This window comes from Castor canadensis, chromosome 4, assembly GCF_047511655.1.
Source record: "Castor canadensis chromosome 4, mCasCan1.hap1v2, whole genome shotgun sequence".
NCBI classification, from domain to species: Eukaryota; Metazoa; Chordata; class Mammalia; order Rodentia; family Castoridae; genus Castor; species Castor canadensis.
The window spans coordinates 18,857,403-18,875,066 of NC_133389.1; the positions used below are offsets into that span (position 1 = coordinate 18,857,403).

At 35.8% G+C, this 17,664-nt stretch overlaps 1 protein-coding gene across 4 annotated transcripts in view; it reads right to left on the reverse strand.

Moving 5' to 3' along the window:
* The window catches only part of Malt1 (MALT1 paracaspase), a 51,221-nt gene that overhangs the window by 12,528 nt on the left and 21,029 nt on the right, over positions 1 to 17,664 (reverse strand). For 2 of the 4 annotated variants that reach the window (XM_020170531.2, XM_074069731.1), the window contains 5 exons: positions 17,493 to 17,589; positions 16,679 to 16,711; positions 13,155 to 13,181; positions 10,931 to 10,963; positions 5,570 to 5,773 (listed from right to left, as the gene is read on the reverse strand). In XM_020170531.2, the coding sequence (XP_020026120.2) occupies positions 5,570 to 5,773; positions 10,931 to 10,963; positions 13,155 to 13,181; positions 16,679 to 16,711; positions 17,493 to 17,589 (394 nt within the window). The remainder of the gene's footprint in view (positions 1 to 5,569; positions 5,774 to 10,930; positions 10,964 to 13,154; positions 13,182 to 16,678; positions 16,712 to 17,492; positions 17,590 to 17,664) is intronic. The other 2 variants (XM_074069729.1, XM_074069730.1) reach the window with 2 other exon arrangements.

Below are 17,664 nucleotides of genomic sequence, written 5' to 3' on the forward strand. Positions count from 1 at the left end.
GTACCTGCCTAGCAAGCTTGAAGCACTGAGTTCAAAAGCCAGCACTGCTAAAAACAAAAATCAAGATGCTATATGAAGTAGAATCTAATTCATAAAAGTAATGCATTTATAATTAAAGGTATACTACAGAAAATAACTTTGTCATGATATATAAAAAAGAAGGCAGCTAGGACTTATTTCCTCTATGAGGCTAGGATCTCCTTCAGGGCATGGACAGTCTTACATTTACACATGTATTCCTGTCAAGGGGAAGGAGCTTAGTAAATATTTCAACAGATGAACAAGCTAACATAATTAGAGATGCTCAGTATCATTCACTTCTAGTAAATCCAAACAACAATAAGATACCATTTCACACTTACTAGCATGGCTATAATAAACAACAATAACAAGCATTAGTAATGAAGTAAAGAAATTAGAACATTCATTCATTCCTGGAAGGAATATAATATGATTTAAGAACTTTGGAAAGAAAGAGTTTAGCTGTTCCTCAAGAAGTTAAAATAGAATTCTACACGCCTCAAACCAACTCCATTCCCAGGAATACACCCAAGAGAGCTGAAAGCTTAAGTCCACACCAAAATGAACATAAAAATGCTTTCAGCAGCATTATTCATAATATCCCAGTAGTGAAAACAACCCAAAAGTCCATGTGTTGATGAACAAAATACGGTATATTCATAAAATGGAATATTTTTCAGCCCTAAAATAAAAAGGTCTGATAAATGCTACAATATGAATGAACCTTGAAAACATTATGCTCAATCTAAGAAGCCAGATAAAAAAGGCTATAATGCCGAATGATTCCATTTATATGAAATATCCAGAATAAGCAAGGCTGGACGACAGAAAGTAGATTTGTGGTGGCCAAGGGCTAGGGTAAAGAGGAATGGGAGTGACTGCAAGGGGGTATGGGTTTATTTCTGGAATAATGAAAATGAGGTCAAGTAATTGTGTCCTATGTATAACTTTAGGAATATACTGACCCACTGGATTACACACTTCAAAAGAGTAAGATTTATACTTTTAATCAAGTTCTCAAAACTGTAGGAAAACTATTTCCTACAGTTCCACTGCTTTTAGAGCAAGAAAACCTTTTTGGGGGGCACTACTGGAGTTTGAACTCAGAACCCAGAGCTTGCTAGGCAGGCACTCAACCACTGAAGCCAAGCTTCCATTCCATTTTTTACTTAAGTTATATTTGCAGGTAGGGTCTCTCTTTTAGGGGGCGGGGCAGTACTGGGACTTGAACTAAGGACTTCTCATTTATAAGGCAGGCAATTCTACAGTTTGAGCCATGCCTCTAGCCCTTTGTGCTTTGGTTATTTTGGAGATAGGGTCTTGCTTTTCGTCCAGGCCATCCTGGACTGCAATCCTCCTATCTTATGCTTACTGCTGTCACTGGAATGACAAGCACATGCTACCATGTCCAGGCTGGCCTGGAACCACAGTTCTCCTGATCTTAGCCTCCACAAGCTTGGGATGACAAGTGCTCAGCCACTGGTCAAGATGGGCCGTGCTAACTCTTCACCAGGGCCGGCCTTGAACTTTGCACCTCGTGTTCTTTGCCCTTTGAGAAGCTGGGATTGTAGATACAAGTCAGCATGCCCAGCTAGCACAAGCTTATTGGTTTTTTTTACAGTTTTTAAAATTAGCATATATTAGTTGTAGTGGTGAAGTTCATTATGACATTTACATATATTCTTACAATGTATCTTAATTAGATTCACCCCCTTCAACAGGTTCCACTGTTCCAATTTCTCACACAGGTATATGAGATACATCTACCATTCATATCTCTTCCCTCCCCCTCTCTGTTTACTTCCTGTCCTTCATTTTTTTTTTTTTTAGCTGTATTTTGATTGTTCAAGGGGATTTCACCTTGGTATTTCAGATACTTTACTCAGATTAACCCCCTGTGTTATTTATTCTTCCTCTATTTCCCTGCTCCCCTATTTCTCAACTTCCAATGCATTTCATTATAGTATCTTCATATACACAGACAAGATTATGTTTAAGCTCTATGACTTTGCTCAAGTGACTCTTCTATTTTACCAAATCTTAATTGCCTCAAGGATTATTTTGAGACTTCTGGAGCACTTACTATATGCCAGGTACAACCCAAGAAAGCACTTCAGTTAGGTGACTGCATATCATCCCCTTTTTACATATGTAAGAACTTGAGACATTGAGAAGTTTAAATGTTCACTCAAATTCCAATGACAAGTAAGTGACAGAACCAGAATACAGATGGATACAGGCCATCTTAACCACTGGTAAGTGGTAATATTGTTTCTATTACATAGTGCTGGTATTTCATTGTTTATACTATGTTATAGCTCTAAAATTCCTGCTTTTTTTTTTTTTTAAAGAAACCTCAGACAGACTCTTAATACATAAAACCTGATGAAAGCTGGGCTTCTCTATCAAGACACCTAGTGCAAATCCCCAATTTAAAGATAATGGACGGCTTGAATGCCTTCAATAAATTTAAAACTACAAAATAAAAAACAGTAATAATGGCTATAGGCTATAACAATAAGCACACTGAATGTGCCAATGGGTAATTACTTTATCTTCTCCTGTAACAACCTCATTAATTTAGTTCTGTCCATTTTACAGACTGCTTTTGTCTTAGAAAAGTTAAATAATCAGTTACACAACTAGTGACAGAAAAGCCAAAGCCTCGGACCTGCCTGGGGGAACTCACTCTGAAGTGAAAGACTAACTCCTCCAGGGTGAGGAGGCGTTTGTCACATTCTAACCAGACTCCTTTAATACTCTTACCCACAAAGGCACAGCTCAGCAGCAGTCAGTGATGAACACAGAAAGCATTAGGAAGGGCGGATGGCATGCTGAACAGTTACTCTTTATCTGAAAATAACTAGAAATCTTTACCCTCATTTATTATCGAGGACATATAAGTCAATTATTTCTGTTTTTGATTCTTGTTTTTTTGTGTTTCAAAGTGAACTACTCATTTTTCTGTTTCATTTTAACTTTTACATCTTTTACAAACCCACGGGCAATATAATATAGAGGCATAAACTTGAGCATGTATGTTTTCCAGATTTAAAGTTGTCTATGCCAAAATTCCTAATACTCTGCCTTTGCTTTCTCTCCAGCCCTCAAATCCCATTAGTTGACTGGGAATATCAACTAGTGGCAAAGGCATGGTCCAAAAGAGAAATGGAGGCTTTCTTTACAACATGCCCTACACCCTCGAGCCTTTACCACACTTACATTTAAAGTAGATGTGTCTGATGTTTTGGATAGTCACAATACTTCAAAATATAATGCAGCCACCCTGTTAAGACATGAATCAGTAGGATTTAAAAACTTTCTACCTTTCTTAAGCCGCCATTTTGCTCTAATATGCCTCTTTATTGTGTACAAGATGATGCGTCTTTGGCTTAAACTGGACTCCTGCCCCATCCTTTTATGTTTCTGATTCTCTATTATGTAAAATTAAAATTTCTGATTTAAACAGGCTTTCAGATTAAAAAGCTAAGATGACAATGTCAGCAAGAAATAATAAAATACATAACTATTCATATAATTCCCTTACTCTTTAGATCTTTTACCAACTCAAACATCTAAATTCATCAGTTTTTTTTTTGGTGGTACTGGGGTTTGAACTATGACTCATGCTTGCTAGGCAGGTGCTCTACCATTTGAGACACATTCCCAATCTTTTTTGCTTTAGTTATTTTTTTCAGGTAGGGTCTTGTACTTTTTTCCCCAGGGCTGGTTCAGACCACTAACTTTCTACCTGAGTAGCTGTGAAACACCATGCCCGGCTTGTTTGCTGAGTTGGGGATCTCACCAACTTTTTGCCTGGGCTGAGCTTGATCCTTGTTCCTTCTGCTCTCTGCCCCGTGAGTAGCTGGGATTATAGGCATGTACCAGCATGCTTGGTCCTATTTTCTTCTTATACCTCATTGCTTCCAGTGAATTTTTGGAAGCCTTTTTCTGTTTAAGCAGACAGGTACCCTAAAAACTGAGATAAATTATATAATATAAATATACTCAAGCCACCTGATTCTAGCTTTTTCTTTTATTTTTGGCAGTACTGGGGTTTGAACTCGGGGCCTCACGCTTGCTAGATAGATACACTTACCGCTTGAGCCACTCTGCCAGCCCAAGCCACCTGATTCTAGAATGCAATGTTCCCAAGAGGGTGTATTTATATAATAGATTCTTTCCTATTTTCATAGTAAAAGTGGATGGATGCACCATTAGTCATAACTCCATAAGGTTCATAAGAAAAGTTCTATTATTACAACATCAGCATGATAGTTGAAATGGCAAATGTGAGGTGGTTACTTTGCTAATTTCATTTGTGTTGCCATAGTAATCCTCATTATGGAGAAGGAAACTCATTTAAATAAGATTTTAGCCTTTTCCCCATTCCTTATACAATACTGTATTAAATCTTGGAAAAAAAACATTTTTTTGTTCCTTTAGAAATTCTACCTTGAGAACCACTAGAATTTCTACCAAGTTTGTCTCATCATATCAATCTAATTATTAATAAAACAGTTAAATTCAGGAAAAGCTAATTTATGAATTATTTAAAGTAAAATAATCTGAAACATATACAAGTCAACAGATACTTTCTGTTTATCACTGGCAGGCCTGACAATGGGCCTGGAGATGTCACTTTCCTGGCAGTCAAATGTTATTGCACGGTCCTGGTAAGCACAGCCCTGTGAAATACAGTGCAAATGAGCTCAAGACCTGGTCTTCCCATATTTGAAGCTATACATGTTATAAGAAATAAATTACCATAAATTACCAAAGAAATTACCACCAGCATATTCTGCCTCTTAAAATTCTTTATCAGACATGCAGTCTTCTTAATACTTTAAGTGAAAAAACAGGAAAAACCATTAAAATTTACTTGTAAATGGGTCGGGCATATAGCTCACTGGTAGAGCGCTTGCCTGTCATGTGCGAGTTCAATCCCCAGCACCGAAAACAAACAAAAAAATGCTTTTGTATGACTCATTCATTAAGATTTCCTTGTTAAATTCTGGTTCCAAGCTGGGAACATGGCTCAAGTGGTGGAGTACTTATTTAACAAGCATGAGGACCTGAGTTCAAACCATCAAAGGAAAAAAAAATCTAGTTCCTATTAAAAACTAGAGTCAGGACTTTTTATATTTAAAAGAATTAGGTTAACGTCTTTCATATTAAACAAAAATCCCCCACCCAGTGCATTTTGCATGTGTAAATTTACATTTTACTATTTGGTCATCAAGATTTATTATACAGTAAGTCTCACAGTCAATAAAAAGTCAATAAAAGGTGAAAGATAGGTAAGAATTCTAATAACAATGTTTAGACAAAACAAGAAACAAAAGTAAAGTCACTTATTTACTATTATTCACTTGAATAATTCACTATTCAAACTTGAATAATTTGAAGATCAAACTTATTTTTTTTTGTAAGAAAAATAAAACTCTTTAACAATGAGTTTATCTTACCTTTATCTGATTTTCAACCCTTAACCTAACTTGTACAATGAGAATGGTAATTATAAAAATGAAGATTAGAAATATCTCACCATATACTCCTTTGTCTAAAAGTAGTAAAAACTCATCAACAGCGTTACACATCTCATATTCAGTAAGATCCAACAATGAAACAACTTTGAAATTGAGCTGTCTTAGTAAGTTGGTCAATTCATACACATCCACCAAAGGAGCTTTCAGCTTGGGGTGCTCCCAGTAATTCATATTTCCTATCAAAAGAGCAACCTTGTCCTTTGCTGTAAAAAAGAGAAGAGATTAAAGGAGGATATAAAGATTAAGTAGAAATGATACCATTATAATGCAAATTTTTGCTTTAAGACTGCATTATTTCATTTTAAATTAGTTTTCACTGCTACTAAATTTCATTTTAAAACCATTACTTTATATAGGAGACCAATATACTGTGCTGAATACAACAGGTTAAAACACAGAACAACTAAAATTAAACTTATGGATGCATTTGAGAACCAGGCACAAGATATTTATCAGCTAATATGTAAAGCATAATGGTAATTAATATTAAAACATACTTTTATTGAACTGTAACAAAACTAAAGAACATAATATTCAAGTAGAGTTTTAGACGAAATTTAAAACAAAGAATGTTCAAAATGTGTTTCCATAAAATTAGGTTGTTTCGCTGAGAGTGGGAGAGGTAAAACAGAAGAAATACTCAAAAGAGGGGCTGAAGAGGTCACATCAGAGCAAGTGAGTAGGGAAAGCAGGAACGTCACAAGAACCATATTCTTTGTTTCTGTAGTACATGAACTGTTTCCTAACTTCTTAAAAAATACTTGTTTGGGATAGGCTGCTTGAGGGGTATGTGATGACGATATGAGTGTCATTTAATAGTTCATTTTCTGAACTTACTGCACTGAGACTTTTCTCAAAGAGTGGGTTCTGATAGAAACAGGTTTTTGGGGAACAGATTAAAAGATCTGTACCTATGCCTTAAAAACTACCAGCCAGCTTAATCAGCTATGTGGCCTGTCCTGAATAGTCATGAATAGTTGCAGCTTACTGCTTCAACACTGTACCTGTCTTTCAGGGTCTGGAGTGGGGCCAGGCCTGTAAACAAACTTACTGCACTGCCCATTGTATAAAATTATAGTGCACTCAATTACACACAGCACACAATACTTGACCATGATGATAAAAGACTACGTTCCTGGTTTATTTACTATACTTTCAATTTTAATTTTAATTTTTGATGGGACTGCGGTTTGAACTCAGGGTTTTGCACTTGCAAAGCAGGTGCTCTATCGCTTGAGCCACACCACCAGTTCATGTTGCGTTGGTTATTTTGGAAATGGGTTCTCCAGAACTATTATGCCTGGGCTGGCCTTGACGGTGATCCTCCCTATCTCAGCCTTCCAAGTAGCTACGATTATAGGCATGAGCCACTGGTGCCTGGCTTCATTGTTATTTTAAAAACTTTTAAATTAATCTTTGATATTGTAAAGTATATGCTTCGTACTTATAAGAAAGAAACTAACTGTACAATAGTATGGTGTGTTATGCTAGCAGTAGCCTCATACATCTTGTGTTTGCTGTATTTCTTGAACACATTGAGGCCATATTGAGTAATTGACCTATATGACCTAACAGTAGATTTCTCAAAATGTATCCCTACCATTAAATGATGCATGACTGTATTTAGGAAAGAAAGCACATTTTACAAAATGCAAGAGTTCAACATTTTAAGAACTATGTATTAAAACATATGTATCAATAACTGTCTGTAATACTTGTAAGATTTTTTCCCCAATGGCAATTTTTTTTTAAGCCACTTCCTAAGCTGTCTTACAGAGCACTTCCTTAAATGTAATGGTAAGAAAGGCAGAGGGTAAGTAAATCTTACCTTGCTCAATCTACTTGTGGATCAATTCCTGGGCCACAGGAGAATGGGGTGAAATGAGAATGGAAAAGCAGAGGCTGTAGCTGAAATAAGATGACAAAGACCCATTCCAGGAAATTGGTTGTAGAAAGGGAAAGTTATATTTTAGAGATAGGACAGAGAAAGGAAGAGTAAAATCTTCATTTGAGGAGATAAGAGAAAAGAATAAAGAAAACATCAAAAAGTTAGCTAAATAAGCAATTTATGATGGCTTTCAGGTGATAAATGCAAGAAATTTTCTATGAAAACATTTACTATAAGAGCCACCCACAAGTTTTTGAACACTAACCATTTATTTGAAAAAGTAAACGTAAGGTTGGGAGTGTAGCTTAGTGGTAGAACCCATAGTAAGCATGTGTGAGGCCCTGGGTTTGATTCCCAGTATCCAAAATAAAAAAAGGAAATAGTTGATTTGCAAAAGAATAATAATGATACCACTTTAGAAATACAGTTTAACTACATGTTCCCAGATATCTTCGGGAATTTAATACAATGGATTCTTCAAAAATTGATACAATGTTATATATACCAATACTGAGTTAATAATAAAATATTATTTCGTTATTATTATTTTAATAATAACTTAACTATGTTACTTATCCAAAGTGAGTTCATATTCCCTAACACCTAGAAAAGGGCCTGACACATTGTTACTCTTTGTTAAATAAAAAGCCTTTGGATTTTTGGATACCCATGAAATTTGAGTATTAGCACCAAATCTGATTGGCTGAATATATAATGCTTGTTATTTTCTAATTTTTTTTTTGGGCAGACTGGGGATTTCTCTGCATCCTAATAAAATAAGGTCCTAATTCCTCAGTTTGGGATACAGGGCCATTCACATTCTAGTCTATGCTTACCTGTCCAGCTGCAGTAACAGCAGGCCCCTGAGAAGCTATGGTATTCTTGCCCTTGTGTGGTACAGTCAGCCCACCCCTGAATCTGGGCTTCCCTGTGACTTTCTCTGAGCAACCTAATGTAGTGTGACATTTCCAGTTCTGGGTCTAAGCCTTAAGAAATCCTGACAGTTTCATCTTTTGGGATCCAGCCACCATGCAAAGAAAACAGTAACTCAGTTAGTATGGGAGGAAGGACAGAAGGAAGAGGAAATCTTTCATCAGTCCCCACTAGGGTACCAGGTATGTGAGTGAAGCCACATTGGATGTTGTAGCTCTGGCCACCAAATGCAACCACATGAAACCCCAAGAGAGACCAGAAGAAGAACCAGCTGTAGAAACCAATCAACCTACAGAGTTATGAGGGATAATAAAACTGATTTTTTGTGTGTGTGTGGTGTGACTGGGGTTTGAACTCAGGACTTTGTGCTTGCTGGGCAGGTACTCTATACTTGAGACATGCCCCCCCAGTCCCCAGAATATTATTTTAATAGGTCTTTTTTAACAAGTGAGAAAAGATAATGAAGCTGGAATACATGAAAACTTATCACTATAAATGAAATATAATTTTTTTTATTTAAGACAGCTTTTTCTGGTGGTACTAGAGTTTGAACTCAGGTTTTGTGCATGCTAAGCAAGGACTCTACCACTTGAGCCATGCCCCTATCCCTTTTTGCTATAGGGTATTTTTCAGATAGGGTCTTTCTTTTTACCTGGGGCCTGTCTTGGTCCACAATCCTCCTACCTATGCCTTCCATGTACCTGGGATGTCAAGTGTGCGCCACCATTCCACCTTGCTTTGTTGAGATGGGGGTCTCACTAACTTTTTTTGCCTGAGCTGGCCTTGAATGGTGATCCCCCTATTTTCACCTCCCAAATAGCTGGCATTACAATCGTGAGCTACCGTGCCCTACCATCAGATATTTTCAAAAGCAGTAATTCATAGTCCATTCTTTTTCAACATTAAGCACTTTCACCTTCAATGTCACCCAATTCTACAATAAAACCCTGGACCTTGCTGTCACCTAAGCTGCTGTACCTCTAAAATCTCAAATAATGCATTTTCTTTCTATAACCACAGTAACATCTGATTCTTTAACATTTTTGTTCTGCACACCTTTCTTCCAACTCAGTGAAATCTTTTAATCTCCTATTTTTTCCCCTCTCATTAATCTTTTCAAGGCTTTCTTTCCCTATTCAGTTTATCCTTTGGTTAATTCCTCTAATCCCAAACTCCCTTGCTCCTTATGGATGTGCCCTAAAAAACTGTGATCACCACAGTGCCTGCATGCAGAAACAGACAGAAGGGCCCGTTTATCAGTTTGCCTTCTCAGCTTTAAAGCTGAGTTCTGCTACAGAAAAACCACACAACTGATCTGTACCATTACAAACTCTTAATTTTTAAAAGTCTTCGTTTGACTATTGCCAATATTCTTTTACTTGTATATTGTAGCTTTCATTTCCTTAAGCCATTAAACCTGTGCCACTGTCTAAGTTTTATATTCAGTCTTATTCTCCTCTTTTCTTCAATCCTTTGTGCAGAATTACCTAGAAAGGAAAACTGTCAACTTCCTAACAAATCACCAATCTCTCCTTCCTTCTATTTGCCAAAAAAAGTTTTAACATTCTGATTAAAGCCAATTTCTCTTTTGTTTTATCTTGGCCCAAATCCCTGGGGTCTCAAGGAACTTGTTCCATAAATTGTCCTGATGGCATATGCTAACCTCTAACTAGAACAGTCTTAGGTTATCCCTCCTCTTAATGTGAATATTCTCATATTTTCCTTTCTTTTTAAGAACTGTGAGTTATATGTGCCATCTAGTTAATCTCAGATCACCACTTTCTTCTAACAAGTTAATTTGCTATGTCTTCCCTTGTTCACTTCTGAATTAGACTATGCACTTTGTCCATATTTGAATCCCTGGCACAACTCAGCAACTGACTCATGTTAGGTAGGTTCTTTCAACATCTCATTGAAAGTCATCAATCACTTCTTTAGTAGCTTTGTGAACAAATTTTAGAAATTATTTTACCTTATTTCTGCCAGGATCAAGATGTTGACTATTTTTACTACCCTTAAATGTTAATCTTTTTTATTTTATGAATCTCCATTATCTTTTCCTATTTTCTTGGTTTTCTCCCTTATATTTTTCTCCTCCAAGGTATTCCCTAACTGCAACCCATTTACACTGTATCTTAAATCCTTTTCTTCCCACTGGAGAAAACAGGAAAGCAAATTCCAAAGCTTACTACAACTTTTATAGAGTTTTCTTAAGCCCTACACCACTGAGAGTGTTAATTACTTCTTTCTCTCTGAACTATGGAACATGCACATGCTGCTTTTTGTTTATATTTGCTTACGTTTCCAGAAACACAGAAATCACTCCGCAGAAGTTGACTTGACCACATGAATGTAATTTGTAATTTTTTTGAGCCTCTTCTTTTATAGTTTCTTTTAAAATATCAGAAATAAAAATTTGGTCCCAGTGTTATCCAAATACTTATAAAAACAAGATAAAATATTTTAAATCCCTTCATAGTCATCAAAATATACTTACATATTTAATTATATTTGATAATGTACTTTAAACTCTACTCACCCAAAGGCTGGTCAGTTGTTTGCTCTTTGTTATCTACACAAAGATAAAAAAGCAAAAAAGATGTTATTATTCATGACAAATATTTTCAGAGTTAAAGACAGAAGAAAAGCAATGAAGAAAAACAGGAGTAACATCATTAAAACACATCGCTCACTAGAGGCTGGAAAGGCAGGGGGATAGGGAGAGGGGAGAAAATGGGTACCTAAACAAAGAAAAGGGCAGGTAGTTCTAATGTTACATAGCACAATAGGACAACTACACTCTATGACAGCTATACATTTCAAAATAATTAGAGGAGAAACATTTGAAGGTTCAATTACAGGTTACAATATATAAATAAGTACAAATATTTCAAATCAATTAGAGAAACATAATTTAAAAGGAAAAAATATAGACTACAGTTGGTAACAGCTAACTTACAATTTAAAGATTTTTGATAAAAATTCAGGATGGACAGAATTGGAACTGAGCAGGGGAATTCCTCTGGTAACTGATTACATAGCTGAGGATAATCCTTAACACCTTAATAGTAATTATAATGTAAGCATAGCAGCAGTGTTAATAAAAAGTAGTAGCAGCAGTCATTAACACTTACGGACACATTGGCTGGCACAATTCAGCATGCTTTATACATAACAGATTTAAAATCTCACTCTACCCTATTTGGTATGTTATATTATTATATAAATAAACCAAAGTATAGAGAGGTTAAGTCACTTGCTCAAAGTTGTAAAGCTAATAGTAGCAAATCTGGATTGTAACTAAAGGCATCTTGTTCCTGATTCTACACTTTCATCACTACTCTATATAGAATGAAGTTCCTCCCACCCTGGAGCACTACCATCAAGAGATGCAGGGAAAGATATAGTTCAATCCATGGCCACGGCGTGTCCCCTACTATAGGGAGGGCAATTCTGTTTGCATGTTTAGTAATATAACTGCTACGGGAGCCTATTATAAACTTTCCCCACATATCACTCTTTTTAGAATCAAATTTTTGGTCTGATTCTGGGGAAATAAGGAAAGAGGGGAGCAGGAAAATTTTAGAAGCTTGGTGGTAGGCATGTGCAAAAGATTTTATAAAATCACGGTGTTCATTAAAGGGCAAGAAATAACAAATTTAGGAAATGAGATTCTATCTATACCAAGAGAAACAATTACTAGTATGATTCTCAACAGTATTTAGGTGTGGGTGCTTGAAGCAAGTCTCATTGAGGCTTTGCATGAATTTGAGGATACTACAGCAAGCAGAAAGATATACTGGTAATGGTGGCTTTCTTCTTTGTCTAATTTGCTTACAATTACAGTATAGCCCAAACAGTATTTACAATAAGAGATGTTTATTAACGAAATATGAAACTAAGCAAACTGAGGCTGGGGATATAGCTCAACAGTAAAGCACTTGCCTAGCATGTGTGAGGCATAGGGATCACTCCCCAGTGGAGGGAAGGAAGGATGGAGGGAAGGAGGAAAGCGAGGAAGGATAGGAAGGAAAGAAGGAAGGAAGCAGGAAAGGAAAGAAGGAAAGTAGGGAAAGGAGAGAAAGGAAGAGGGAAGGAAAAGGAAAGAAGCAGGAAAGAAGGAGAGAAAGGAAGGAGGAAAGGGAGAAGGGAAGGAAAGGAAGGAAAGGAATGAGAGAAGGAAGGGGAAGAGGGAAAAGAGAGAAAGGAAGGAGGGAAGGAAGGAAGAAAGGGAAAGAAAGGAACTAAGCAAAATAGCTGGACAGGAGGTATGGCTCATGTAGTAGAGCATGTGCTTTGCAAGTGCTAAGCCCTGAGTTCAAACCCCAGGCCCATGATTAAAAAAAAAAAAGTGCATGAGAGAAAAAACAGGGCTTTCTACAAATATTAAATCACACGATTGCCTTTTTAATGCCTTTCTGTATGATTTTATTCAAATATATTCACAGGTTCCATCACTGTCTATCAGAATGTCCATTACTTCCTTTTTTGAAAGAAGGAGTAACCCACAAGATAAATAAATTTACTGATGTTTTATGTTGCCTCAAATACTTTCCTACTCTTATGATTTTATAATCAAGAATATTCTTTACATTTCAGGTACATGACATTGAACTTCATGTAAGTAAGAATTTCAACCCTAAATTATATTATTTCAACAAAGAAAAAAGTTAGGAGGATTACTGTTGTGAGAGTATCTACAGTATCTTTGTTATATTCAACTTAACAATCTAAAACTAAAGCATTTTATTTGTATTACTCACCAGGATGCCCAAGATTATTTAATTCATCTAAAACAAAGTAAGATAAAATAGATTAATTTTTAAATAATCTAAATGCTAGTTTAATACAAACACTAAAACTTAATCACAATGAAATCTTTGAGCTGCTAAATCATGTTGCAATGCTTTATCAGTTTAAAACTTTTCAAATCAAATGAAGAAGGCATGCAAATACCAAATAGGAAAGAATACTGCTGTGGATGTCATTTAGGACTTTAAGCTATTGCTACTTTCATTAAATGACAAAAAGCCAAATAAATTCATCCATAATTTGTTCAAAGTTTTAGATATTCTGACCAACTATGGAACAAAAAGAATCAAGAGATAGGTCTGTCTGTGGCCTCAAATGTGAACTTCTTGAAACTAATAATCTCAAATGATTAATTTTAGAACTTTGGAAGATTTATGAATTATTGAGGGATAGTGCAGAAAGTTTCCATATACCCCAAACCTAGTTTCCCTATTATTAACATCTTATGTAGGATGATACATTTGTCATGACTAATGAACCACTTATGTTCTTTTTTGTTCTGTTACTCTATCTAGGATAATACACACATTACTGTGTCTCCTTAGGCTCCTCTTGGTGTGACAGTTGCTCAGACATTTCTTGTTACTGATGACTGTGACAGTTTTGAGCAGCAACTGGCCAGATATCGAATGTCCCTGAATTGGGATGTCTGATGTTTTTCTCATGGTTAGACTAATCATTTCTCAAGACGTGCCGTGCTTTCAGAAGGTAGACCTGTTTCAGAATTAACATGTACCCCCTGTGGGTCATTTTATCATGGCTAACGTCTAGTTAAAATAATCCAAGTAAATGTCCATGACATTATGGTCATCATCTATTTTTTCTATAAAAGTTTTAAGAAGGCAAAACTTAACATTCACAATAAATTGTAAATGTTACAGCATTTACAAGGTGTTTAGACTGACAAAGTCAGTCTAAAAATGATATCAACCACAGCATGAGGTATGTACAATTTCAATGGCCTTCAGTCTCATAGACTGGATTATATGCAGTTACAGAGGTCAGCATCTTCTTCCACCTTTCTTCAGTGAGGATGGTTCATGTACTTGGAATACAGTTAGATGCTTTTGTCAGTCTGTGTTCTGTTTTGGGGGCTCCTTCCTCTGGCTTTCTAAATGATCATTTAAAGTTTGTATTTGCTGTTATAGTTTTCATACAGGATTGCTTCACTGCCATAAAACTAGAAATTTACTTGCCACTTCTTGTCCTAATCAAGAAATACATAAAATGAAAAACAGGATATCATGTTCTGTGGTTGAAGAAAAGACAAAAAGGACACTGTTCACAATTCCTGTCAATCCATCAACTGTAAAATGTCTAAATTTTGTAGGCTTTGAGAAAAAAAGTTGGTTCTAATTTTCCATCTGAAAGTTTTAGAGCAACTTCATAGGTGGATTTTCATCTCCATGTGTGTTTTTGTTTCTTTTTTATTATTGTTGTACTAGGGGTACATTGTGATATTTACCAAAGTTCTTACAATATATCTTAGTTGAATTCACCCCCTTATTTGTTTTTTGGTGGCACTGGTGATTGAACCCAAGGCCTTGTGCATGCTAGACAAGAGCTCTACCTCTGAGCTATATCCCCAAACCCTTTATGTGTTCTGAACAGTTATCTGAAAACTATTATTCTTTTGCCTAAGAATTTATTGCATTTTTAAAATTAGCATGTAACAGTTGTACAGGGGATACATTGTGATATTTACATATGTACTTACAGTACATCTTAATTAGATTCACCCCTTCCATTGTTTTCCTTTATCTCCCTTCCCTGCTTCTTAGAACTTATTTGAACAGATTTTATTATTCTATTTTTCTACATATGTACAAAATAGATCCACCACATTCACCCACTCTGTATGCCCTTTCCTCCCCAAGAAAGGACCTGTTTTACCTTCCTGTCCTTCATTTTTTAAAAGTGTATATTGATAGTCCAAGGGGTTTTTGGCATTTTAGACATGTATATATGATGCTTCAATGAGAGTAACCTCCCCATCACTTACTCTTCCTCTATCGCCCTGCTCCCCTATTATTCAACAGCTTACAGTGCATTGTGCTATATTATCTTCATACAGTGAGTCATGCAGGTATAGCAGCAGCATGGCAGGGTGATGATCACATGCTTCACCCTGAAGCCAAACAGTGGTGCTTGCTTATATTTATTCTTAGAGACCTCCAAGGTTAGGAAGTTTAAAAAATCATGCACTAGGCAAAAAAGGAGTCAGAGACGAAGAAAAGTTCTCTCACGTAGGGTTAACAGATCATGGATTAGAACTCTTATGTGAGATTCTTGTTAACGACTACGTATTAGGATAATTATTAGTATTTTTAAATGATACCATAGAGATATGAATGACAGAAAAGACAAGAAACATAAGATTTTAACATTATTTTCCATCTTTACCCAAGTAGAGCTCAAGATTATGCAATAGTCTGAAGAGGCAGCAACTGAAAAAAATACTTTGCTATCCAAACCCCTAATTTAGCAAACAAATGTGACATCATACTAAGGAAAGGTAATCCAAGTTCTAGTATTTACTCATTATAATATAAGTACAATACTTTGGTTAATAAAAACAAATTAGAGTTGAGTGCCTGTGGCTCATGCCTGTAATCCTAGCTGCTTAGGAGGCTAAGATCAGGAGGATCATGATTTGAGGCCAGAGTGAGCAAATAAGTCTTGAGACCCCATCTCCAAAATAACCAGAGCAAAATGGACTGGAGGTGTGGCTCAAGTGGCACAGCGCCTGCTTTGGGAGCATGGAGCCCTGAGCTCAAACTGCAGTCCAACTAAAAAAAAAGAAGTTAGAAGTTTATGTTGAAATATATTCAGTTCTCTTTAGATAGTAAAGGTGCCATGGTAGATTAGCCAACAGCATTGTAGCTTGAAAAGTTCCTTATCAATATTATTTTCAGAATATCTAATATTTGATAAAACATGCTGAACAATAAATCTGTCCTGAAACTTTAATAGAAGCTACATTTAGATTTGAGGGGCATCTTATCCATGGTTAAGAGATAAAATAATCTAAACAAATATTTATGGCAAAATAGATATTTATATACATGTTCTGAAGATAAAATTTAACGTTAAAAATTAAGTGCAAATGGCCAGGTGTGGTAGCATATGTCTGTAATTTCACCACTCGGGAGGCTGACGTAGGATGTTAAGTCTGAGGGCATCGTAAGCTACATAGTAAGACCTTGACTCAAAAAAGAATTGAAAATATTCATTTCTGAAAACATGTTATGAGGAGCTTTGTTCTTATATGCCATAAAAAATAACAACTGAAGATTACTTCAGTAGTGTGTCAGCTTAATGGTATCTGTGGCAATTTGTAAAACCTCAAAGATTAACATTCTTCAGTCAAAATAATTTCTTACAGCTAGTATTTTTTTCATCACTGCACTCAGTAAGCTAGAGTACTCCAACGATCCCCAGAGTAACCAGCATGCAGGAGACTTGATTATACTACCTTCAGTGCACTCCACTGCCTCATCTGTTCTTCCTTTTGTCAGAGAAAACAAATTCGAATATGTTGTAACTCATGATCTTAGGAAGTGCAGCCATTAAGCAAACAGAAATAAATATCACAGAAATATGTTGTCAAACCAACACCCTCATCAATATCTCCTACTATTAGCAACATAGCTACAAACGCATTAAATGTAAACAGAACAAACTGCCAAGTCATGCAATTCATCATGGGGAGTACTGACATTCATTTTTTTCCTTTATGTGTCTGTGATAGTGTTATATTTCATCAAAAATCTTTTCCACCAGGCGCTATGCTCCTTTGCATAGCCACCTGCCAATGTCTCTTCTTTTAATGGTGTCTTAATAAATCTGTTTTCTTCTGGAAAAAAAAGTCTTTTCTACCAGATCAAGACTTTCATATTCAAAGCTTTAAAGAATATATTTTTGACATAATGTTTAACATAAATTACATTAAAAAAATAAGATCTAATTAAAACAAATTTTTTTGTTTCTTTTTGTTCTTTGTACATGAGCCTACATTATAAATTTAGTATGCATACTCTAACATTTCTATATGAACAAGCTAACATGTAGGCTAGGGAGGTGGAACAGTGGTAGAACATTTGCCTAGCATGTGCAAGGCCCTGGGTTCCATCCTCAGTCCAAGGAAAGCAAAACGAAACAATATAACTTCTGATACTTAATACACTACTAAGCATTATGGGGAAAAGTAGTAGAATTTGCTTTGCTTAAACATTTCACATTTAGTTACATTACACCCCCTTGTCAGAACACTGAGTAATACTGCTTACCTATGATGATTTCTACCTTCCTACTCTCTTGACTGTCTCGGTCATTATACACACGACACCAGTATGTTCCTTGATGTTCCAAATCCACATAAGGCACCTACATCAATAGCAGAAACATTCATATTTCCCTTCAAATTTAATTTAAACTGGTTTACAGAAAAATCATTTTGTA